The 27,250-nt window shown below is 36.4% G+C and overlaps 1 protein-coding gene across 5 annotated transcripts in view; it reads right to left on the reverse strand.

The window, feature by feature from the left end:
• The window catches only part of ANKRD17 (ankyrin repeat domain 17), a 178,075-nt gene that overhangs the window by 125,407 nt on the left and 25,418 nt on the right, over positions 1–27,250 (reverse strand). Inside the window, exon 1 of one of the 5 annotated variants that reach the window (XM_055434761.2) lies at positions 14,767–18,683. The exons of the other annotated variants lie outside the window; for them this stretch is intronic. Coding sequence (XP_055290736.2) covers positions 14,767–14,820 — 54 coding nt within the window. The 5' untranslated portion in view covers positions 14,821–18,683. Of the gene's footprint in view, positions 1–14,766; positions 18,684–27,250 lie in introns of those variants that run through there. 5 annotated transcript variants of the gene reach the window in all.

Below are 27,250 nucleotides of genomic sequence, written 5' to 3' on the forward strand. Positions count from 1 at the left end.
GTCTCCTCTTTCACTTTCATCAAGAGGCTTTTGAGTTCCTCTTCACTTTCTGCCATAAGGGTGGTGTCATCTGCATATCTGAGGTTATTGATATTTCTCCCAGCAATCTTGATTCCAGCTCGTGCTTCTTCCAGCCCAGCGTTCCTCATGATGTACTCTGCATAGAAGTTAAATAAGCAGGGTGACAATATACAACCTTGATGTACTCCTTTTCCTATTTGGAACCAGTCTGTTGTTCCATGTACAGTTCTGACTGTTGCTTCCTGACCTGCATACAGGTTTCTCAAGAGGCAGGTCAGGTGGTCTGGTATTCCCATTTCTTTCAGAATGTTCCACAGTTTATTGTGATCCACACAGTCAAAGGCTTTGGCATAGTCAATGAAGCAGAAATAGATGTTTTTCTGGAACTCTCTTGCTTTCTCCATGATCCAGCGGATGTTGGCAATTTGATCTCTGGTGCCTCTGCCTTTTCTAAAACCTGCTTGAACATCTGGGAGTTCACTGTTCACATATTGGTGAAGCCTGGCTTGGAGAATTTTGAGCATGACTTTACTAGCATGTGAGATGAGTGCAACTGTGAGGTAGTTTGAGCATTCTTTGGCATTGCCTTTCTTTGGGATTGGAAACAGTGTCAGACTTTATTTTTTTGGGCTCCAAAATCACTGCGGATTCTGACTGCAGCCATGAAATTAAAAGACGCTTACTCCTTGGAAGGAAAGTTATGACCAACCTTGATAGTATATTAAAAAGCAGAGACATTACTTTGCCAACAAAGGTCCGTCTAGTCAAGGCTATGGTTTTTCCAATGGTCATGTATGGATGTGAGAGTTGGACTGTGAAGAAAGCTGATCGCCGAAGAATTGATGCTTTTGAACTGTGGTGCTGGAGAAGACTCTTGAGAGTCCCTTGGACTGCAAGGAGATCCAACCAGTCCATTCTAGAGGAGATCAATCCTGAGTGTTCATTGGAAGGACTTATGCTAAAGCTGAAACTCCAATACTTTGGCAACCTCATGGGACGAGCTGACTCACTGAAAAGAGTCTGATGCTGGGAAGGATTGGGGGCAGGAGGAGAAGGGGAAGACAGAGAATGTGATGGCTGGATGGCATCACCGACTTGATGGACATGAGTCTGAGTGAACTCCGGGAGTTGGTGATGGACAGGGAGGCCTGGCGTGCTGTGATTCACGGGGTCGCAGAGAGTCGGACACGACTAAGTGACTGAACTGAACTGAAGTATTTCATCTTGGCCTCTCCTAAACCAGGAAGAGGAGAAAGACTCTTGATCACTGTAATTGGAGATGACTCTTATCACTGGTGATGGCTCAAACTTAACTCTGCATAAGAAACTTCGATAACCCAGTTACTTGGACAGTAAGGAGATCAAACCAGTCAATCTTAAGGGAAATCAACCTGAATACTTGCTGGAAAGACTGATGCTGAAGCTAAAACTCCAGTATTTTGGTAATCTGATGCCAATAGCTGACTCATTGGAAAAGTTGCTGATGCTGGAAAAGACTGAGCGCACAAGAAGAAGATGGTGTCAGAGGATGAGATGACTGGATGGCATCGCTGATGTAATGAACATGAACTTGGGCAAACTCTGGGAGATGGTGAGGGACAGACAGGCCTGGAGTGCTGCAGTCCATGGGGTCACAAAGTGTCAGACACAACTGGACGACTGAACAACAGCAACATTTACCAATCAGTTTTCCCATATCATTGCCCTCCTACAGTTTTCCACCCAAGAAGTCCAAATTCTTTTTCCTTTGGCTAGTTAGGACACAATTTATCACCCTTTGTTAAGACAGCATACAAGCAGGACTAGCCAGGTGGTTCAGTGGTAAAAAGTCTGCCTTCCACTGCAGGGGACACTGGTTCAATCCCTGGTCGGGGAACTATGGCCCGAAGATCCCACATGCCATGGGGCAACTAAGCCCATGTGCCACAACTAAGGCCTTATGGAACCAAAAAAAAAAAGATGGCATATAAGCTCCCAAGCCTAATTGCTTATTTGGGTTTTGACTTCTTTTCAATTTGCACATCTCAACCACTGAATCTAAGAGGGTAGAGGAGTCTTCCATCCTTAAGGGAAAAGTTTAATAGAACATTTGTAAGGCCCAAACAGTGAAAACTACACAAAACTTCTGAGATGAATTTTTTAAAAATGTAAATAAATGACCATCACGTGGGCCAACATTATGTCAGCTATACAAAATACATTCCTAAGTCTGATACAGCCAAGAAGCCATGAGTTTGCAATCTCTGCTCTGAGTGTTCTAAATTTTATCCTTGAAACAAACCAGACTACCAGAAAACTACTCAGGCTACAGTACTAGTTCTTTCAACCCAACTGAATTTTATCAGTAAATCCTCGGCTTACATTTTGTAGAAAGTAATAAATATGGCTGGATCACATCACCGACTCTATGGAAATGAGTTTGAGTGAATTCTGGGAGTTGGTGATGGAGAGGGAGGCCTGGCGTGCTGTGATTCATGGGGTCGCAGAGAGTCGGACACGACTGAGCAACTGAACTGAACTGAACTGAACTGAATATCAAGCTTGTTTACTTTTAGAAGGATGAGTTATTTAATACAATAAGCAGTAGGTCCAACACAGGGGCACAAAGAGAAATTACTTTCTAAGATCTAAATTGCACAAAATGTATCAATTCTCCAGAACATCCCCCATGCTTACAGAGCTTATGAACAACACAAATCTCAAAACTCATCAAGTTTCTAATTTGGCTCTTGTTGCTAGTTAATTCAATCTAAGTCTATTTTAACACTGGTACTAATTTACTAATTCTGATTTTTGTATTTTTATTTTTCAGAATATATATACTCTTATAAGATACTTCAAATTCTTCTGTGGAATGAATATCTTTAACATAAATGCATAAGGAGTTTTTTTAAAAGACAGTCAAGTTATCCATATTAAAGAATTCAACACTTATCAAGCACATTATAGAGACATTAAAATATTTCTAATGTACACAGTCTAACGTTATTCTTTAAGAGTAGAACAGGATAGGAGATAATGAAAGAAAGAGAAAAAACCCTAGGGAAGGAGTAGAACTTTGAACAATGAATAGATGTTGAAGAGGGTAGCAGGTAAACACTGTAAGTAGTAACAGAATATTATAATACAATGTAAAAGCAAACAATTCAGATTAAATGTAAAAATAAAGTTGGGTGGATAGAAGGATGTCAAATAATAGTTCAGGTGCAAAACTACACTTGTATTTGGTTCTTAAATGTGAAATAAAGCAAAACAAGTTTTAAAACTTGTAAAACATATCATCACGTCAAACTTTGTTTAGAAGTTACTGAAGCTACTATCTTAAGAGTTCTAGTTAAGACTTTAATATATATAGAAGGGATCTTAGAAAAACTATACAATATAATTTAACTTTAGAGACCAAAAAGTGCAAGAATAAAAAGAAAAATACTTATTTCAAATAACATATGAGACTGTGTTAGAACTCCAACCTACAGATCACCTGGATTGATTTGAATAACATGATTAACTGTCAGCTCTTCGGCCTCATTCCATGAATATACCTAACCAAAACTAAGAGTTCAGAGAACTTTCCAAGATAAAAACACAGTACAGTAAATCCTTCACTGTACATGTGTAACTCCAAATGAAAAACAAGCATTTACTGTGTTCAAGATACAATGCTAAATCACTGAGGACATCAAGAAGAATGAAACTATTCACAGAAAATCATACAATCTCACTATAAGCTCAAGACAATGAAAAAGGAAGCCTATTAAATATAGAAATACTTAAAAGTCAACGTTGATATAATTTAGCATTCTCACCTATCATACTTTATAAAAGATATATTCTTTGTAACTCATAAAATATTTACAAAATGATCTACCTAAGACTTTTTTCATATGGCATATATAGGGCCTAATCTTAATATTTTGTCTTCTTAAATAAATACGTTTTTTAGAAGAAAGCAATTTTCTATCCACTACTATCTCCATTTATTTTATTTCATAAATAAAACTAAAAAAATAGGAAAAATAAACTAAGAAAGATATTTTGAGACAATAATATTGTACAAACGTGACAAAATAATAAAAAGGAAAATTTTCCAATATTTGTGAACATTTCAACACCAGCACAAATCTTTGGAAAATCTTAACCAGTATTTCCTTATGCTGCTGCTGCTGCTGCTAAGTCGCTTCAGTCGTGTCCAACTCTGTGCGATCCCATAGACGGCAGCCCATTGGGCTCCCCAGTCCCTGGGATTCTCCAGGCAAGAACAGTGGAGTGGGTTGCCATTTCCTTCTCCTTATGGAACATAAGAATTTAGAAACTATTTCTCAAACTTGTTTAAATTGTTTATATATATATATATATATATATGTTGATCTTTTTATGATGACAGTGCATAAATTACAAGTGTAGAATGTGACAAAGACTGAAGAATTGGCAACAAGACAAATTCAAAGTTAGAACCAGTTACAGATAAACACTAGTTAGAAAAATAAGAAGGTCAACAAACGAGGAGTTAGGCTGTTTATAATATCCAAACATCAAGATGAGGAGCAGAATCTAGATAATCTGTACCAGGAGTTAAGAAATCAAAACAAAGTGGACAGCAAGTATCAAAAGTCAGGAAAAGAGGCTAAATTATAAAAGGCTTGAGACTAAAGAAGGAATTCAGACTATAGAAATCAACAAGGAGTGTTTTAACACTGGCTTGACATTGCTTCTCATCTCAACGAATGCGTGCATGCTAAGTCACTTCAGTTGTGCCCAACTCTTTGCAACCCCACCAGGCTCCTCTGTCCATGGGATTCTCAAGGCAAGAACACTGGAGTGGATTGCCATGCCCTTCTCCAGGGGAATCTTCCAACAGTCACTTGGAATTTGGGAGATGGGAAGAAGAGTTCTATGCAGCATTTAAGAAGAGTAAAGACAAGAGACGTGCAGATATTATAGATCCTCTTTTCCTAAGAGACCACATGATTTCAGGGCCAATTTCGAAATTAATTTGTGGCAAAAACATAGTACATACAAATACAAGAGGAAAGTATAAAGTAGATTTTAAACAACTTAATGTGCTACTTTGCAAAGGAAGGTGAAGTGGCTTAGACTTTGGATAACCAAGATCAGGGCACGTGGGTTCAGTTCCTGGTCAGGAAACTGAGATAAGATCCCACATGTTGCAGGGCAATGAAACCTGTGCACAACTATTGAGCTCCAAAACTACTGAACCCACACACTTTAGAGCCTATGCACCACAATGAAAAAGAACCTGTGTGCCACAACTAAGACCCAAAGCATCTAAATAAATAAATAAAAAGAAGCCTAAAATCTTCAAAGAGGAAAATATTTGAATTTGACACATACCTTCATCTATTTGTTTCCACTCGCTAAAATATAAGTAATTCAAACAGTTGTAATTTATAAACTCCTTTCCTAATCATTCTGAACTGTAACAAGACATTTGATGAAATTCATAACCCATTTAAGTTTTTAATCTTTATCTTTATCAAAATTAAAAGTATAACATAATCTTATTCTTCAAGCAAAACTACTTCTACTTATATCTAGCTTCCTTCACTCACTATTTCATTAAGGAATCTCGAAATCCTTTTTTATAAATTCTGAATGACGAATTGCAAAACAATATTTAAATTTTTTTCCACAAAATTTTTCCCTCATTTTACTTTATATCTGCTATATTGTGGTTGAAGGACAGAGAAACCTAGAGTGACAAAAGAAGTTAGAGAAGTTGGGACTATGTAATAAATTTTAAAATTTGATAATATGGTAACAAAATATTTTAATCAAATAGACTTAAATCTAAATCTTAGTTTTATGTCATTACTGACTGTAAAATGGGCAATATACTAAACTAGTGGTTACTCAAGTATGATCCATGAGATCCATGGGGATCTTCAAAACTCTTTCAGAGGGTCTGTGAAGTCAAAACTATTTTTATAATATAGCACTAAAATGTTGTTTGCCTGTTTCACTTTGTTGACATTTACACTGATGATACAAAAATAATGGTGGGTAAAACTGCTATTCCCTTAACACAAATCATGGCCATATCACCAATCATCATATCTTGTCTGCCATGTACTCATAATTAAGTGAAAAAAATTAAGGGTGAATTTCCATTATGAAGTAATAAAAAGTACTAATTTTTAAATTTTCCACCTTGAGTATGTTACTTTTTAATATTCAGTGTAACAAAATGGAACACATTTCTGCTGCATACCTAGATACTGCAGTTGTCTCAAGAAAAACACCTGTGTAAATGTGATCTAAACCAATACCTTTTTTTCATGGAACACTGATATCATTTCAACAAAAACAACTTACTTTCTCATCAGTGATAAATTCAAACTTTAAAGTATACATTATAATTTTGGAAAACATATCTGTCACTGAATGTGAACAGCTTTCCAATTCTTTACTTTTCTAAGGAGAAGAGTGATGTATTAGTAAATATTATTTTTTTATATTGTGGAATAAAAGGCAACAATATTTGGAACTCAGTAAATTAGTATTTTCCAACTGACCAGAGTATGATGCTACAAAATCATGCACCAAATGATCTACTCAAGATACACAAAAAACCAGTGGATTTTAATTGAACGAAGTTCAAAAAATTCACTGATAATGTTTCAGATTCTACACTACAACTAACCTCCAGGAAACCATCATAGTTTTAGGACTGGTATCAAAGAAGAATATTCACAATTATCAAAAGGGCTATTACAATATTCTAAATGTTAAGACGATACTTTTTCTTAGACTTCCTCCAAAATAATGCATTGCAACAGACTAAATATAAAAGCAGACATATATTCTATTAAGCCAGACTTCAAAGGTATTTGTAAAAATCTAAAATAACGCCATTCTTCTCAGTTGTTTTTCTTTCAGAAAAGTTATTTTTTATAAAATTATGTTAAACTCTAATAGCACAATCCTTCTATATAATAACTTAAATTTTCAATAAATTGTTAACTAATGTGGTCAATTTCCATTGCCACTATAAAATTATGTGGGTATCCTACGTACAACATGTATCTATCTGTCCATATATAGCCAGTTAGTTAGAAGCATGGTTCCATCCAAGACCGATATTAATGGCCAACAATCTAGCTATTCATTAAACCAAAACCAAAAGTTACCTCAAGACATTTGTAAACACCTCCTGAAAGACATTTGTTTTGGCAAATCTGGATGCTATGTACTAAAACCAAACCAGTGATTAAGCAAGACTTTGATATTCAGCAAGTCTGTAGTGACCAAGTCACTTCAACATTAGAATAAGTTATTCAGTCAAGCATCAGAACAGGGCCCCAAATAATTCAAAAACAGAAAGTGCCAACACTGCTACATGTATATGCAGCCAACACATGATGTAGATCTTTCTTAATGCATGTTTCACAATATGTTCCACCTTAACCACCAGACTATGTTGAATTAATGTGGGACTAGTAGCATTTGGACAATCCTGACATTACTTTCCAGTGAGAGTAACATTAATTTACATGTCTGTAATTACACTATCTTTTGCAAGTTGTTTGAAACCTTCATACTCCACTAAAATATTAGTCTTAATCCCAGGGACGGGGGAGCCTGGTGGGCTGCCGTCTATGGGGTCACACAGAGTCGGATACGACTGAAGTGACTTAGCAGCAGCAGCAGCAGAGGGATTACTAACGTTGTCTATCTTTTTAGTCATCTTCTACTTGTACTGCAAGGAGATCCAAACAGTCCATTCTAGAGGAGATCAATCCTGGGTGTTCACTGGAGGGACTGATGCTAAAGCTGAAAATGCAATACTTTGGCCACCTCATGTGACGAACTGACTCACTGGAAAAAGACTCTGATGCTGGGAAAGGTTGGGGGCGGGAGGAGAAGGGGACGACGGAGAATGAGATGGCTGGATGGCATCACCGACTCTGTGGACATGAGTTTGAGTGAACTCCAGGAGTTGGTGATGGACAGGGAGGCCTGGCGTGCTGTGATTCATGGGGTCGCAGAGAGTAGGACACGACTGAGCGACTGAACTGAATTGAACTGAACTGCTCTCATACGCATTCTCTCAAAGTTGGTGTGTGAAAGCAATGATGCAACTTCTGCCCCTCCATTCAAGATAGACGCAACTTTCAAATAAGAGTATTCATAAAGCATGATATAGCAGAGACGTGAATGTTCGTACATAGAGTATATGGAAGCAAGCATATGTGAGCGTGTTATATGAACAAATGTATAAAACATACTGATATAACTGGCAACAGCAAAATCTTTACAAATAAATAGATGACAATGACATCTAGGGGACTTTCTAGACAGCCTGACATTCATAAATATGCATAACAATTAGATAAGCACACACACAAAAAAACCGAAAAGTGCTTAAAGAAAAATATTTGCTTACTAAAAAAATCAGAATGCTAAAACTATCCAGAAAAACAAATAAAGTAAAATACAAGCATTCAAACATACATCTATCAGATCAGAGATCAGATCAGATCAGATCAGTTGCTCAGTCGTGTCCGACTCTCCGCGACCCCATGAATCACAGCACGCCAGGCCTCCCTGTCCATCACCAACTCCCGGAGTACACTCAAACTCACGTCCACAGAGTCGGTGATGCCATCCAGCCACCTCATTCTCCGTCGTCCCCTTCTCCTCCCGCCCCCAACCTTTCCCAGCATCAGAGTCTTTTCCAGTGAGTCAACTCGTCGCATGAGGTGGCCAAAGTATTGCAGTTTCAGCTTTAGCATCAGTCCCTCCAATGAACACCCAGGATTGATCTCCTTTAGAATGGACTGGTTGGATCTCCTTGCAGTATAAGGGACTCTCAAGAGTCTTCTCCAACACCACAGTTCAAAAGCATCGATTCTTCGGCAATCAGCCTTCTTCACAGTCCAACTCTCACATCCATACATGACCACGGGAAAAACCATTGCCTTGACTAGACGGACCTTGGTTGGCAAAGTAATGTCTCTGCTTTTTAATATACTATCAAGGTTGGTCATAACTTTCCTTCCAAGGAGCAAGCGTCTTTTAATTTCATGGCTGCAATCAGCATCTGCAGTGATTTTGGAGCCCAAAAAAACAAAGTCTGACACTGTTTCCACTGTTTTTCCCTCTATTTCCCATGAAGTGATGGGACCAGATGCCATGATCTTTGTTTTCTGAATGCTGAGCTTCAAGCCAACCTTTTCACTCTCCTCTTTCACTTTCATCAAGAGGCTTTTGAGTTCCTCTTCACTTTCTGCCATAAGGGTAGTGTTATCTGCATATCTGAGGTTATTGATATTTCTCCCAGCAATCTTGATTCCAGCTTGTGCTTCTTCCAGCCCAGTGTTCCTCATGATGTACTCTGCATATAAGTTAAATAAGCAAGGTGACAATATACAACCTTGACGTACACCTTTTCCTATTTTGGAACCAGTCTGTTGTTCCATGTCCAGTTCTAACTGTTGCTTCCTGACCTGCATACAGGTTTCTCAAGAGGCAGGTCAGGTGGTCTGGTATTCCCATCTCTTTCAGAATGTTCCACAGTTTATTGTGATCGACACAAAGGCTTTGGCATAGTCAATGAAGCAGAAATAGATGTTTTTCTGAAACTCTCTTGCTTTCTCCATGATCCAGCGGATGTTGGCAATTTGATCTCTGGTGCCTCTGCCTTTTCTAAAACCTGCTTGAACATCTGGGAGTTCATGGTTTACATACTGCTGAAGCCTGGCTTGGAGAATTTTGAGCATGACTTTACTAGCGTGTGAGATGAGTGCAATTGTGCGGTAGTTTGAGCATTCTTTGGCATTGCCTTTCTTTGGGATTGGAATGAAGACTGACCTCTTCCAGTCCTGTGGCCACTGCTGAGTTTTCCAAATCTGCTGGCATATTGAGTGCAGCACTTTCACAGCATCACATACATCTATACACATCCTGAATTCAAGAATGTTTAAATACCAATTACAGACATTCTGTCTACTGAATTTTTACTTTGATGAAGCAAAGCTAGCTGGACTAATCTCACTGAATTTCAACTGCCTAGAATACTGAAGATGCTCAATAAATTCTGGAGTGAAATTATAAGATTCAATAAAGCCAACATGTCTAATGTCTCCAAAACCTCTTAATGAATGGAAAATGTTACATTTATTAATTCAAATAACTTACATATTCAGCTAAACTTTTCTGTATCTAGATCAAATTATATTTATGTCCCAAGAGTAACTCCCAGTGGCTTCTCAGGTGGCACAGTGGTAAAGAATCTGCCTGCCAATATCAATCATCCTGGCAAAGACCAGACAAAGAGACAAGTGGAAAGCTATCCTGTTTTGCCTGGGTCCGTTGGGGCACTGTTTTCTTGTATACAGCTGAGACTCTCTCTGGCTGTTTTTTGCTAATGATTAGAATACCAGGTGCCTCATGAAATGATGGAGAAGGCGATGGCAACCCATTCCAGTATTCTTGCCTGGAAAATCCCATGGACAGAGGAGCCTGGTAGGCCACAGTCAATGGGATCACAAAGAGTTGGACACGACTGAGTGACTTCACTTTCTTTCTTTCAAGATACTGCAGGTTCTAATCCTGGGTCAGGGAGATTCCCCTGGAGTAGGAAATAGAACCCACTCCAGTATTCTTGCCTGGAAAATTCCATGAACAGAGAAGCCTTACGGGCTATAGTCTATGGGGTCGCAGAGTCGGACATGACTGAGTGGGTGCGCGTGAACGCGCACGCACACACACACACACATGCACAAGTAACTCCAAATCTTCCTAGTGAAAAATGTCACCAGTATTACACTAACTATATAGACACAGCATTTAGAAATTCATGGAAGACTTACTGATATAACATATGAAGGATATGCATTACATAAGCCAATATATTTCATAGAATAAAAGGAAATATAGCAGGACACTGTCAAAAGAGTTCACTTTGCAGAGCTTTTAAATCATTACTAAAAATAATTTTTAAATAAATAGCAAGTGGACTTCCCCTGTTTAGATGAAAAATGCACTATTTACCACTAGCCCATAATGGTGACAAATCAAAAAGAAACAACAATGTCCTGTGACTCAAGATTATTAAAAACCCTCCAATCTCAAGATAAATACAAATGCAAGAAATAGTTCCACAATAAACCTACTTAATATGTTTAATCAAATCCTTAATTTAGTTACACCCTAAAAAGTTCAGTCAAATCCTCAACCCACTGAATATCTAAGGAACAACCATAGAGATGTAGGGCTTTTAGCTTACATATTAACCTGTAAAATGAAGTACAGATGAAGCTAAACATTCTGGATCTAGCTGACAAAGGAACAAGACTGGGCAAGTTACTGTTCTTAACAATGTAAATATTTTTATTTTCAAAACACTGGTACTTTTAAAGGCAAGAATGTATCAAATGCTATACCCTGAAGAAAGTATTTTGAATTTGATTAAAATTAAAAGAAATACTTATAAAAATTTTTCATTTCTAAAGCGATTCTTATAGAAAACTACTAAACATGGTTCAAAGAGAATAAAACTAGAATATATAGTAATCGAGTATCTCATATGTTTTGTTTTCATATTTAAAAAGCTTATATAATCTCTCAGATGTATATGCATAGCACTTAGACACACAAACTTGGAAACACCCCCCCCCCAAAAAAAAAGTTTGGAGAACTTTTTTTCCTTATTGATCTTTCTAAGTACTAAGATCCATTATTACATAGGACTCAGAGGAAGAACATCAAAGTTCTAAAATTATAATCATGTCTCAGCAAAAATAACATAAGCAAAAAAAAAAAAAAGAAAGCGGTATTTATGTAGACTCCCTGTCATCTGTATGTGGCCATTTTCCTGAGTATTAGTTAAGGTGGGCAAAAGGAACAGAAACACTTTGACCACTTTGGTTTGGAGAAAAAAATCACTGACCAGATTATCTAGATAATTTAAATAACCAAATTATTCTGTTAAATCCATTACTATAGAGAGCTGAGAAGCAATGATATAAGTTGAAATCAATCTTTTTATGTTGTACTATAAGTTTTAGAAACTTACAGTATTTTACTCAAGACTGATGATCACCTAAAAATGTACGTTAAATATATGTGGGTATATACAATAAACAATCATAATTTAAAAGGTAAACCACGGCATTACAAGAATTAATCTGTACTAATTCACTAACGATGTTGATTTTGAGTTTTCTCTTTATTAAGACTTAAATAAAAGTACCTTGTAAAATGTATGATTCAAAAGACCAAGTAATATTCAAAGACAGAAAAAAAAGGAATTCAGTGTTTAATGTAAATAACCAGAAATCTACATAAAATTCCAGATACTCAATAAATAAGTCATAATGATAAAAATTATGGAAAAAATTATGGTGATAAACTTCAAATGGCTTAATATTAGATACAATAATAAAATTATCACTGTGGTATATAGATGAACTTCATTATTCATTATTAGACATTTACACAATGAGTTAACTCATTAAAATTTTTTTCTAGGAAGCTCATTGTATAAAATATGCAATATGAGGTACTTTAGAAAATGGTACATTTAGCTTCAGAGTTAGGAAGTTTATTCTTTTTAAACTATACTATTAGCACTAGGTCATCAAGAGTACTTTTTTAAAAACTACTTATTTGGCTGTGCCAGGTCTTAGTTGCAGCATGCAGGATCTTTAGTTAGGATATGCAAACTCTTTGTTGTGCCATGTGGGATCTAGTTCCCTGACCAGGTATCGAACCTGGGGCTCCCTGCATTAAGAGTCTTACCCACTGGACCATCAGGGACGTCCCCATTACGAGTAATTTTAATTTTTGAATAGAAGAACATTTCATTAATAGTTGGAAATTTTTCACTTCTAGTCTACCAATAATTGACAAATACTCATTTAAATAAAGTAACATGAAATAAAGACAGTACTCACTTAGCATGGTTTAATGCAACAGGTATATAGGAATCAAATTAAGAGAGAGAAAATTAGGACCAACAATTAAAATTACAGAGAGTAAATAACCTCTGCAACTAACTAGGAACTATGAACAAGTTAGGTAATGTAAAATCTTACCATGACATTAAACACTTTTAGTGCTTTAGTGGGAATAATGAAAAGTCAATTTTTAAGGTAGCATTAGAAAAATTTATACTTAAGCCATGCAACTATGCCCAAGTAGGTTCTTCCCAGAAAATAAATGGACTTCTAAAATCTATTATATGCTGAAATTTTAAATGATCAAAGAAAATGTCAGATGAATTTACTGAAATCTATAAGGTACGCTTCTTTTAAAATTCAAAGCAAAAGTTTTAAAAGGCAAATAAAACTGTCCTCCTAGAACTTTATAAATAGACTTGTTTAATCTGAACCACTAATAGTCATATGACCACTACTAATTACAGAAGTTCCTCAATGAAAATATATATCACTATTTCTAAGTGGATAATTTACCATACCATTTCTAAGGAAACTCACTAATAGTGTCAAAATTAAAAAAAGAAAAGAGGAAAATAATGGAAATTAACCAGAGAATTCAACTCAGACAATAAGCTCTAAGGAGAGGGGGAAAGAGTATGTTGGCAGGTGTCTGCAAGGAGCTAGATAACACAATAGAATCAGTTTTCATTCTGCAGAACAACCATGAGACTTGCTGCAATGTCAGCTCCAAGCACACACTGAGGGACTCCAGAAAATGCTCATTGATCATGCAGCACTTTATAATGCGCATAGGCTTTTTTCTCCTGTTAACCCCGCCTGGCTTCCCTTTGTAGTTTATTCTCCTAAGCCCTCTCCCCATAACAAATTCTTTTCCTGAGGATAGTAAAATATTTAATAAATTATCTTAACAGTCTAAGTATTAGGAATATCACTCATCATCATTAAATCATCATAAAAATTAGCCAGTTTTTTTTAATGAGGAGGGAAAAACCCTACAGCCCCCAAAATAAGAAAATGAGTTAAATATTTATATCTATAAATAAAAATATTTGATGGTATACTACATCCGAGGCCAAAACCAATTATAGTTTCACTTTGACATGTATTTCCTTGAACTGATTTATATGCAAATAGGTTTTATAACACTGACACAAGGAGGAAAAAAGAGAAAATACAATTCAAATTTTCACGACTCAAAATGCAGATTTCTGTGAGCTGTCAAGCACTGGTGCCTTAAATTTTACAGTCTTTTAATTTTTAATTGAATAATTTATTTTATAATAATCAAAGTCACATGAAAAACCTAGAACCAGAATGTACCAGCTAAATTAGGCAATTAGATTGATATATATGCTTAATTTTTACCCTAGAAACTAAAATAAGCAGCTGTTTTTAACAGTTAACTGCAAGCAAGAGTTGTGGGCTTAGATATGTAAATGAATTCTAAGACATATGATACTAAACCTACTCAAAGCTGCTTTGCAGACCCCACCTTCTAATGAGTTAATCTAAAGGTCACCACCAGCACAAGGCTTTCTATTAAGTCCAAAGCCCTTTCCTTCTTTCTTTTTTTCCCCTATCAAACATGTATCTACAATTTACAAAACATTAAGTTTAAACAAATTAATTCTAGACTTATTTAGTAATCGTGTGAACTAGATTGCCACATTTTCACACGGAATAAGGTCTGACCGTATCTTGCTTTTATGCTCTGCCTCTCTTTGCTCTCTCCTCTAATCTATTCATCTGTAAAATAATTCCGGCAGATAAGATTTCTTTGTTCAGATTTCAACTTTCAATTCATTTACAAACCTAGCCCTACCTCAAGAATGTCTTCTAGAACATATGCTTCCATTTCAGCCGCTGTCTCCACCATGTTTTATCAAACTGCCATGTTTCTTACTGCACTATGATTAGATCATTGCCAGCAGGAACACTCCTCTGTGTCAGCAAGGGAACAGGAAATGGAATGTTCTATTACATGCCTAAAGCAGCTTAGCTGTTCACTAGCCAGGCATCTACCAAAAGAGCAGGGGGTGACTCACAGTGTATTTTTTAAAGATACAGAAGCTCTATTCCAAAGCAAACTTCAGTCAAGTAATTTAAACAGACAAAATAGATAGTTTCTTATATTTTACCATTTCAAATTTTAAAATTCCAAAACTTCAAAAAAAATAATAATGTATTTTTTAAAAAGCTTAAACACGTCTGCCTTCCTGGTTGAACAAAAGAGGTTGAAGTGGGTTACGTAGCAATTTATCCTTAGTAAAGCCTTGTAGTGAGATTAATGGCTGTATTAAATACACAAAGAGGGAGGCAAGGTGATATCAAATTAGGAATTTGTTACATCAGGCATATGTATTACATAATATATATAAGAGTTGACTTGCAGGTTTAAAATAATAATTTAATACAGTTTTTTAATGGTAATCTGGTATTCTATAAACTAATCGCTTGGAAATATCTAAGAGAAATGAGATTAATATTCAACAGATTCACAATCATTGAAGCAAGCCATAACACATCAAGGTTATATGCATTTTCTAGAAATGCCTTTAACTTTATTTACTAACCAAAGAAATGGCCTCTCCCTCCCTTATAATAAATACTACAAAAGATTAAAATATTTCAGATGCATGAAATTTAGAAACTGTCTCTGGATCATTAAATAGCAAATAAGAGTGACTCATGGTAGAGCTAATTTTTTTTATTATATTTACAACTGTAATAGAGCCTCAGTTCAGTGAAACTATTGAGTTGACCAGAAAGTCTGCTTGGGGCTTTCCATAACATCTTACAGAAAAACTAAAAACTTTTTGGTCAACCCAATACTCTGTCAAATTTCTTCCTTATATAATCTAGAATATAGAAAACACAATGGGAAAGGAAAAATGTTTTATGCTCTATTCTGTAGTATTAACAAAATAACCCTGCACTTTAAGAGTGCCATACAAACTGAACTTGAAGTAATCACTCAATTAGATTAACAACTTTAATTGTAACTCTAAGGTGAACAGTTCCTCTAGTCTAAATTTTTCTAACCTAACTAAAGAAAGTGAATTTTTTTAAAGGGAAGGAAAAAGGTAAAAATTAGAGGGAATTATTATTAACACATATGGTCAAATCTAAGTGATGATATGAATGGCCTTTCCAGTAATGTCTCCTCAAAGTGATGTTATTATTTAGTATAAACACCTTGTAATTTTCTTGGGCCTTAGTTTATTTATTTGTAAAATGTGATAACATTAACTCAACAATGGATTGTGGGGCATCCTTGATGACTCAGTGGTAAAAAGTCCACCTGTCAAAGCAGGAGACATGCATTCGATCTCTGGTCCAGGAGGGTCCCACATGCCGCAGAGCAACTAAGCCTGTGTACCACAACTACTGAGCCTGTGCTCTTAGAGCCCAGGACCCAAAACTACTGAAGCCTATGCACCCTAGAGCCCATACTCTGCAACAAGAGAAACCACTGGAATGAGAAGCCTGTGCAGGCAACTAGGGAGTAGCCCCCACTGGCAGCAACTAGAGAAAAGTCAACACAGCCAAAAATAAAATAAACAAATCTTTAAAACAAACAAAAACAAAAATGTACTGTCTACTGTATATTAGAAACTATCCTAGGTACAATCAACAAGACAGATAAAATTTCTTCTAAACAGGTATATATGAAGACTCAATGAGATAAAGTATCTACTCAGTTTCTGATTATTTAAGAGATATTTTTACTGTGTCAGGCAATATACAAATCACTTTTTTAAATAAACAAGTTATTTAACCTTCACAATACCCTGCTGCTGCTAAGTCACTTCAGTCGTGTCCGACTCTGTGTGACCCCATAGACAGAAGCCTATCAGGCTCCCCCGTCCCTGGGATTCTCCAGGCAAGAACACTGGAGTGGGTTGCCATTTCCTTCTCCATCTAGATGATAATAATTGAAACTAATAATATTAATAACTACCTTGTGCTTACTATATGTGATAAACTATTTTAAGCGCTTTGTATATATTAACTCATTAAATCTCAATAAAAGAAAGGCAGGAACTATTATTATCTCCATTCTGGAAACTAAGGTACAGAGAAGTTAAGCAACTTTCCCAACTTACTCTCAACTAAGTTAACAAGCTAAGATTTGAACCCAGGTAACTGGCTCCAGAGTTTGTCCTCTGAACCATCTACTATACTTCCTCCAGATGATATGATCCTCATTTTACAGATAAGAAAATCAAGCTGCACACAATACACAGTTATAAAGCAGAGGTGGAATTCAAACCCAGAATAGTCTGACTCCAAAGGATGTGTGAAATTAATGGAAAACAAATGATATTAAAAATATTTTCCCAAGATCATATATAGTGCTTACATTTCTGTTTGGAAGCTTCTCAAACAAAATAATGTCCAGTGTAGAGACACAGCTTATGAAGAACTACAAAACTGGCTCTCACTATCTCCCTCCTTCCAATTCAGTCTGTTCCTTACCTCAAATAAATTGCCTTATCCTTAGATTAAGAGAAGTCAACAACAAAGTTTCTTTCTCAAACCCTTTCCCAACAGAAGCAAGTAATGACAGATTGGAATTCAAGGAACTCACGTTCAAACACTCTTATTTCCCATAAAAGAATAGGCTTTCTAACTTTGACAATCATCAGGCCCCTAAGGTTCAAGTCAATCAAACCATTCACTGTCTCTTTCCCCTCTGTTCTAGGATAAATATGGTGCCACTCTTAAGCTTTTCTGACATTTACTGTTAAGTTTTCACTAATAAAGATGTCATTATAGCTTTCTTACAGAATTATAGATGTTTATACATCATGTATCATGTCTCTCCCTTATAGATCACAAGCTTGATGAAAGCAGACAACGCTTTGTTTGCCGATGTATACCCAAGGCCAGCAGTCTCTGGCAGAGAGCAAGGACTTAAGTATTTGTTGATTAAATTAACAAATGCATGAATAAAGGAATCATCTGATATCCAGTTATGCATCCTCATCCCTTTATCTTATTTATTTTTGGCTGTGGTGGGTTTTCGTTGCTATGCGTGGGCTTTCTCTAGTTATACTCAGTGGAGGCTACTCTCTGTTGCGGGGCACAAGCTTCTCTTGTTGCAGAGCACAGGCTCTAGTGCAAATGGGTTTAGTAGCTGTGCCATATCCACAGCAGATGGAATCGTCCCAGACTAGGGATTGAACTTGTGTCCTCTGCACTGGCAGGTGAATTCTTAACCACTGGACCATCAGGGAAGCTCTCCTAATCCCTTTTAAATTATTGCTACTACTAAGAATTACTTGTTCTGTGATTATTATCTTTAGGCCATTGAAACAAGGTATTAGAAATACTGAATTTAAACATAATCTACAATTGAGACTTTCTGTAATGTTTTGTTATACAGCAAAGTAATAATTTCTTAATTTTATTTTCTGGTTCTTTTGTTAATATGAGGACCTATGCCACAGCATAGGTTACTTTGGGGGAAAAGGTGTGTGAAAGGAGATTCATATACATGTGCTATAAGATCCTACATCCTAATAGTAAGCCAACTTCCTTCTAGTTCAACCACAATTTGAAGGCAAAAAAACCTGTTTCCCCATTTGCCTAAAATGGACTTTAAAATCTTTAATTTTCACCTAGGGCAAAAGCATTAAAGTATAAATAATAGTTAATCTACTAAGAGTTATGCAAACAAACACAAACTAAGAAATGTTACTTAAATCATAAAGGAGAATACTTAATACAATAAGCTCCAAATGTCCAAAGTGAAGAGAAAAGCTTCTCACAAAAAGTAGAGGAAAATGACAGAAGTTCAATAAATAGCAAGACTAAATAAAGGAATCTTCTAAAATTTACAGTTTTATTTAGGCCCAGCACTTATTTCTTTGAACAAGGAAAAAGAAAACCAAACACACACACACACAGAAATTTGTTGACAAGCAAGCAACCCTATTTTGTATGGTTTTGTTCCGCCACATAAAACACTGTGTTTTTTTCCAATCAAATCTTCCTTGTAAAGTTCTGCTCACATCAAATTTTTTTTTTTATTTAGGAAACGGCAAGACTTTCAAAACCCACATTTTTAAACAAAACAAAGTCACTTAATTGGTTGCAGCAGAAATATAATCATTTCACCCACCTACATAAAAATAAACTACTAGAAAAAGAAAATCTGAACCAATCTCAACTCTTAAAATATATGAAATGTAGTCATTACATCTCTATTTTTCTCTTTTCTACTCTATTTTAGCAGAAGTATAAAATAGCCTGGACCAGGCATAACTGACATACATACATTAAAAAGTTAAATAGAATTTAAATCAAAAGGCTAACAAAATCTGGTCAAATTTCTGATAGTCTATATACATTACTGAAATAACTATATATAACTATCTCTATAAATTTACCTGATATTTCTCCTAAACCAATCATGCTATAATATGACTGGGGCTTTTTGATGTATCTAATATACCATAGCAATATTCTTTTCACTACCTTCATAGGTTACTTTCTCTTTAAACTATGGTTTTTATCTACAAAGCAATGCACATAGAAAACATTCCTGTATAAAAGACAATATAGGGAGAAGTGAAGGAAATGGTAACCCACTCCAGTATTCTTGCCTGGAGAATCCCATGGACGGAGAAGCCTGGTAGGCTACAGTCCACGGGGTCGCAGAGTCGGACACGACTGAGCGACCGAACGGAACGGAAACCTATCTCTCACCAACCCCTAAAAGGTACAACTTGTGTATTCTTCCAGAAATAACCTACATATATGAAGCATATCTTAGTGCAAGTTTTTTTTATAAAAACAGTATATTGTACCTACTTTCCTACATCTCCATTTTAAAATGTAATATTCCATAATCATTTCAAATTCAGTTCAGTTCAGTCGCTCAGTCGTGTCCGACTCTTTGCAAACCCATGAATCACAGCACGCCAGGCCTCCCTGTCCATCACCAACTCCCAGAGTTCACTCAAACTCATCTCCATCGAGTCGGTGATGCCATCCAGCCATCTCATTCTCTGTCGTCCCCGTCTCCTCCCGCCCCCAATCCCTCCCAGCATCAGAGTCTTTTCCAGTGAGTCAGCTCTTTGCATGAGGTGGCCAAAGTACTGGAGTTTCAGCTTTAGCATCAGTCCTTCCAATGAACACCCGGGACTGATCTCCTTTAGGATGGACTGGTTGGATCTCCTTGCAGTCCAAGGGACTCTCAAGAGTCTTCTCCAGCACCACAGTTCAAAACCATCAATTCTTCGGCGATCAGCCTTCTTCACAGTCCAACTCTCACATCCATACATGACCACTGGAAAAACCATAGCCTTGACTAGACGGACCTTGGTTGGCAAAGTAATGTCTCTGATTTTTAATATGCTATCTAGGTTGGTCAGAACTTTCCTTCCAAGGAGTAAGGGTCTTTTAATTTCATGGCTGCAAACAGCATCCGCGGTGATTTTGGAGCCCAAAAAAATAAAGTCTGACACTGTTTCCACTGTTTCCCCATTATTGCCCATGAAGTGATAGGACCAGATGCCATGATCTTCGTTTTCTGAATGTTGAGCTTCAAGCCAACCTTTTCACTCTCCTCTTTCACTTTCATCAAGAGGCTTTTGAGTTCCTCTTCACTTTCTGCCATAAGGGTAGTGTCATCTGCATATCTGAGGTTATTGATATTTCTCCCAGCAATCTTGATTCCAGCTTGTGCTTCTTCCAGCCCAGTGTTCCTCATGATGTACCCTTCATGTAAGCTAAATAAGCAGGGTGACAATATACAACCTTGACGTACTCCTTTTCCTATTTGGAACCAGTCTGTTGTTCCAGGTCCAGTTCTAACTGTTGCTTCCTGACCTGCATACAGGTTTCTCGAGAGGCAGGTCAGGTGGTCCGGTATTCCTAGATGTATATCTCTCTGATTTTGATAGTTATTCAAATTTCGCTAATAAAATCCTGTACTATAACCAGTTCCCCTTTGATGGGCATTTGTGTTGCTCCAACATTTTGTAATACTGCAATGAATATTCCCAACAAAAGGGCATACATACTCTGCATATACTTGAATATAACTGTACAGTAAATTTCTTGATGGAAACATGGATTTAAAACTATGCCACTGCTGCACTCTCAAACTACTGGGGTGATACACTCCTCTGTTAGTCAATCAGTCATGTCCGACTCTTTGCTACCCCATGGATTGCAGCCCACCAGGCTCCTCTGTCCATGGAATTCTCCATGCAAGACTACTGGAGTGGGTAGCTAGTTATTCCCTTCTCCAGGGGATCTTTCCGACCCACAGATCAAATTGGGATCTCCCGCACTGCTGGCAGATTCTTTACCATTTGAGCCACATTCCTTTAGGACCTATTAAAACATAACTTTGGGGTCAGTAGTATATTTGGCTGACGCTGGTTCAGTATTCTCTGAGTCATCATATTCTCTCATGTACAGTTAAGGGAAATGAAAATGTTAAAGTAACCAAAATGAGTTCAGACTAGTAAAATCAAGGGAAACACAAGCTGAATTCCATTACTTCTTTAAGTTGCTTGGTATTAAAATGGTAAATGGCAGGTTGCCCACTATTTTAAGCACTGTTCTGACACTCTCCCCTGGAAGAAAACATGTACAAAGATTAAGACGGAGGCATGACTAAGAGGAAGTTATTAAGGATGATACTCATGTGTCTCTGCTCTCTCTGCCCTACGCCTCAGTATGGTTTAAAAACTTTTGTACTAGCACATGGTGATATACTGTGTGGGGTAGTGTCATAACCAACTTGACAATTTATTAATTACAAAATAACAATAAATCTCTAGCTTAAAAAAAAAACAACCTGATGTTTGACTCTTTGACATAAATCATAGCAAGATACTCAATGACCCACATCCCAGAGTAATGGAACTAAAAACAAAAATAAATAAATGGGATCTTATTAAACTTAAAAGCTTTTGCACAGCAAAGGAAACCGTAAACAGGATGAAAAGGCAGTCCTCAGAATGGGAGAAAATAATTGCAAATGAAGCAACTGACAAAAGATTAACCTATAAAATATACAAGCAAATCAGACAGATCAACATCAGAAAAACAAACAATCCAATCATAAATCAGGCAGAAGACCTAAACAGACATTTCTCCAAAGAAGACATACAGATGGCTAATAAACACGTGAAAAGATGCTCAGCATCACTCATTATTCAGTTCAGTTCAGTTCAGTTCAGTCGCGTCCAGCTCTCTGAGACCCCATGAATCACAGCACGCCAGGCCTTCCCGTCCATCACCAACTCCCGGAGTTCACTCAAACTCATGTCCACAGAGTCGGCAATGCCATCCAGCCATCTCATTCTCTGTCGTCCCCTTCTCCTCCCGCCCCCAACCTTTCCCAGCATCAGAGTCTTTTTCCAGTGAATCAACTCGTCGCATGAGGTGGCCAAAGTACTGCAGTTTCAGCTTTAGCATCAGTCCTTCCAATGAACACCCAGGATTGATCTCCTTTAGAATGGACTGGTTGGATCTCCTTGCAGTACAAGCGATTCTCAAGATTAGAGAAATGCAAATCAAAACTGCAAAGAGGTATCACCTCACATTGGCCAGAATGGCCATCATCAAAAAATCTACAAACAATAAATGCTGGAGAGGATGTGAAGAAAAGGGAACTCTCTGTACTGTTGGTGGGAATGTAAATTGATACAGCCACTATGGAGAACAGTACGGAGATTTCTTAAAGAACTAAGAATAAAACTATCAAATGACCCAGCAATCCCACTATTTGGCAAATACCCTGAGAAAGCCACAATTCTAAAAGACACATGTACCCCAATGTTCAGTGCAGCACTATCTACAATACCCAGGACATGGAAGCAACCAAGACATCCGCTGACAGATGAATGGATAAGGAAGCTGTGGTGCATGTGTACCATGGAATATTACTCAGCTATAAAAACGGACATATCTGAGTCAGTTCTAGTGAGATGGATATACCTAGAAGCTGTTACACAGAGTGAAATCAGAAAAAGAAAAAGAAATATTGTACATTAATGCATATATGTGTAATTTAGAAAAACGGTACTGATCAACCTATTTGTAGGGCAACAATAGAGTTGCAGACATAAAGGAGAGACTTTAGAGTAGGAAAGAGTGGGACAAATTCAGAGAGTAGCATTGAAACACATACATTACCATGTGTAAAATACATAGCTAGTGGGAATTTGCTGTATGATGGAGGAAGCTCAATTTGCTGCTCTGTGACCACTTAGAGGGGTGGGATGGGCAGGGAGGTTCATGAAGGAGGGGATATATGTAAACCCATGGCTGATTCATGTTTATGTATGGCAAAAAACCAACACAACATTGTAAAGCAGTTACCCTTCAATTTAAAAAAAAAAAACAACTTTACGTTGGGACTTCCTTGGCACCCAGTGGTTAAGAATTCACCTGCCAACGCAGGGTACACAGGTTTGATCCCTGGTCTGGGAAGTATGATCCTACACACCTCAGAGCAACTGAGCCTGTGCTCTAGAGCCCATGCTCTGCAACGAGAGAAGTCACCTCAATGAGAAGCCTGCACACTACAGCTAGAGAGTAGTCCCAACTTGCCACAACCAGAGAAAGCCCGTGCACGGCAACAAAGAGCCTGGGCTCTGCAAAAAAGACCCAGTGCAGCCAAAAATAAAATAAATATAATTATAAAAAAATAAAACTGACAAATTATCTAATTTTCTAAAAATTCTACTTCTGTCAAATGCAAATCCCATCGAGGTTTAAGGGATTCTGTAACTTAGTAAGTTGTGAAGTTTCTGCCAGAATTTAGTATTATAAGGATTCTGCATATAATAGTTCTGTACAATTCACTGGGTATGTTCTTACTAAACTAATAAAATAGTGTTGGTCTACCTTCCACATTTACTTCGAACTATTCCTTTTGAAAGCATAAAATTCTAAAGGAATCCTTCCATCATTATTGGGAAAAAAATTGAATGCAAACTAAGAAAAAGATGGTTTTTTATTAACACAAAGAGCATTAAACAGCTTCTCTCACAGTCTCCTCACATATATCCCAGGTCTAATTTTGATGATATTTTAAAATAAGGATGACTAAAACTTCACCAGAACCTCCAAAATAAATGTTAACAGTTGGACAGGTTTTTAGATATGTGAGGAACAGCTAAAAGGCTTAGGTAACAAAGAATTAAGTAAGGATTTATAAAATTATACTCTCATACATAAAATCATGCAAAGACCAGGCAGTAGTGTATTCTAAACATGACAAAGAGTATTTATTTCTTAAATAAAATTTTTCTCAAGTCTAACATGATAAAAAGACTCCAGTAAACATTTTTGGAAAGATCATTATAACTATCATTCACTTATACAAATATTTACTGAGTGCTTACTAGGTGACAGGCTTTATACTACACAGTGGATATAGAATGACGAAGTTACTGTACCTTCAAGAGTTTATTATTTAGAAAAACTTGATCCTGAGTCTTCATAAAGTTTAAAATCAAAATCTTCAATGATTTTTTTCCATCTTCTCTAATAAATAGTTCCTTCCCATTTTTCTTTAATAAATAAAACTCAAAACTCCACTCAGAACAGTACAAAAAGTATTATTATATTTAAACAAATATTTCATCCAGACGTAGATTCCATCCAGAACAGAACTGAATACAAGCACACTCTTGTCCAAATATAAGTAACACACTAAGCAAAGTAAAAAACAAAGCAGCTTTCCCTCCTTTCACATCTGCAACTACAGTTGTGCCTGCTGGACACTTGCATTTCTTGTCTCCACCCATGATGGGTCACACCATGAATTCATTCTTTCCTAGTATTTCACAATAGGGTCTAGTGATTAACATTTTCACTTTCATACAAAATTGATATGATATTTATTGTTTTTAGAGAACGTTCACCTCCCAAATTTGTCTGTACAACATTTCAAAAAGAAAAAAACAGTACGTATATAACAGGAATAAGTTTAACGTTTTCGGGTTTTGTTCCAAATAGGCTAAATCTATTGACAGTAAAGCACTCTCAATTTGGTGAGCAATACATTAAATGTCCTATATTTAAAAGGAGTAAGTATCTACTTGCAAAATAAATATACCCCCCCCACACACACACACACAGAGCCTACCTTCCTACCGCCAGTCCACAGACACAGTGGTGGGAGAGTAGACAGGATGAGGACAAAAACACAAGTAACAACAAATGACAAGCCCAAATACAATTTTCTGAGTCACCATATCTACTACCTTTCTAAAGGACAACTATTCTACTCCAGCGGACATAACAAACAGTTCCAGGTCACTGACAATAGTATCAAAGGCATGGAAGATAACCAGGATGTAAAAACTATCCAAGCAACCTTGCAATCTCATCTCTCTCTCTGGTTGCTTGATGGTCTGGAGTTGCTGGCAACAAGCTCCCATCAGTCAGCTTTGCCATGATGCCTGTTACCATTCTGCTGTTCCTGGGCTACCTATTCACAACAAATCTTGAAAGGTCTGCCTGCACACAACTGCTGCAAGTACTCTTTCAGATTCATAATCCATCTCCTAAGAAATGTATTGCATTCAATTGTCTATGTTCTCAAAAAACTAGGCCAAAAATTGCAAAGTGAGGTCCCTTTTCCACTAAGCTGATCCTGACTAGAGATAGAGAATCTTCAGGGCTCTTCACAAAAGGAAAATCTCAGGGCACAACTGTGACATTCTAAAGTCTCCATGGTGGATCTATAGACATGATCCCAATACAAGCACCTTCATACATACACACATACATTTATGTATGTGTGTGTGTATATATATGTACACACAGATACATATATATACACATATAAAAAAATACTGATTTCATTCATTGTAACTGTGACTCTTTGGTCATCATGAGGATATCCCACAACATAGCTATGTTAGAAGCAATGTTACCATTACTTTCAACTTCTCTCACAAATTTCAAATATTTATTTTTACTACTAAATTGCCAACAAAAACTAACACAAGTAAACAGAAATTAATATTTACAACTTTTATGTGTGTAACAGATAAACATTAGCATGTTTTATGAAATTACTACTAAGTTTTATGAAAGCAAACTTAACCCACATTCATATCTTTCAAAAGGTCCCTCACCAATCGACAATTTTCATCCTCTTCAAGAACATATATCACAACATCTCTCTGTGAAAGCAAATAATAGTTTAAATGGTAGCCACTGAAAAACTAATAGCTTACAAAGTGCTTAAAAGTGTAACAGAACTGCCAAATATATTATGTTCAGGTAAATGCTCTTACACAAATTCCCCGATTTCCAGTATAATGCTTTGTTTTAAAAGTACTTCTCATAAAATATTTTAAGAATATATATTTGCCTAACTTTATTTTTTTTTTTTTTAGCACTTCTGCTTGCTTAGAAAACTATGTGTAATTTAAGTAGAATCATTATAATGTACATCGGTCTTAGGGTCACTTTCAATACTTAAAGACATAAGATTTTATGATTTTTAAAATCAAATATGAAAAACATACAATTAGAAATATGCTTCCCAAAATATGTTTCTGATGCAACACTCCTAAAATTAGGCTTTCAAAAAACATTTTACCTATGTACAGTACAAACAGGATGTCAACCTATCTTTAAGTTGAAGTGGTATCAAAATAAAATTAATTCCTTCACTCAATAAGCATCGTCCAATCAGGGACATAAGACCCATCTTTAGAAGGATAACAAAGGCCATTTCTGTTCCCATCTTTCAACTCTTCCAGTTCTTCCAGAAGATAATCATGTCTCCAGTAGCTGTAGCTCTCCCTTATCATATGACTTCCTTCTTATGGACAAACCATGCTTCTAATCCCAGTCTTCAGTATGTCAGAGAAAATGTCATTTTATTTAGGGCCATTGGTGGGAAGGACTCAAAATTTTCTAATACATCTAAATTTTTAACAACAAACATTTTTTTAAAAAAGAATCATGGAAATGAGTCCAGGATTGACATACAAAATCAAGAGGTAAGTCAGTCAAGAAATATTTATGCATTTTACATAAAAATATTCATATATTCTATGCAACTTCCCAATTTCCTGGAATTAATTTCATGTGTCCGTTATTTCTACCTCACATAGTTTCTAAAAACTATGTGGTCCTGGAATGTCACTTTATAAATAAAAGTATCATTATCTAATTAGGTAAATACAACACATCTGCAATGTTTTCAATACTATAAATATGATGCATGAAGGTGGGATTTTTAAAAATTCAAAGGCTGCAAAGGCACAAGATGAACAGTAAGTCTTTTTGTTATTTGCCTGCAATAAAATAGC

This window comes from Moschus berezovskii, chromosome 5 (genome assembly GCF_049115385.1).
Source record: "Moschus berezovskii isolate FMDL1 chromosome 5, NW_MosBer_1.0, whole genome shotgun sequence".
NCBI classification, from domain to species: Eukaryota; Metazoa; Chordata; class Mammalia; order Artiodactyla; family Moschidae; genus Moschus; species Moschus berezovskii.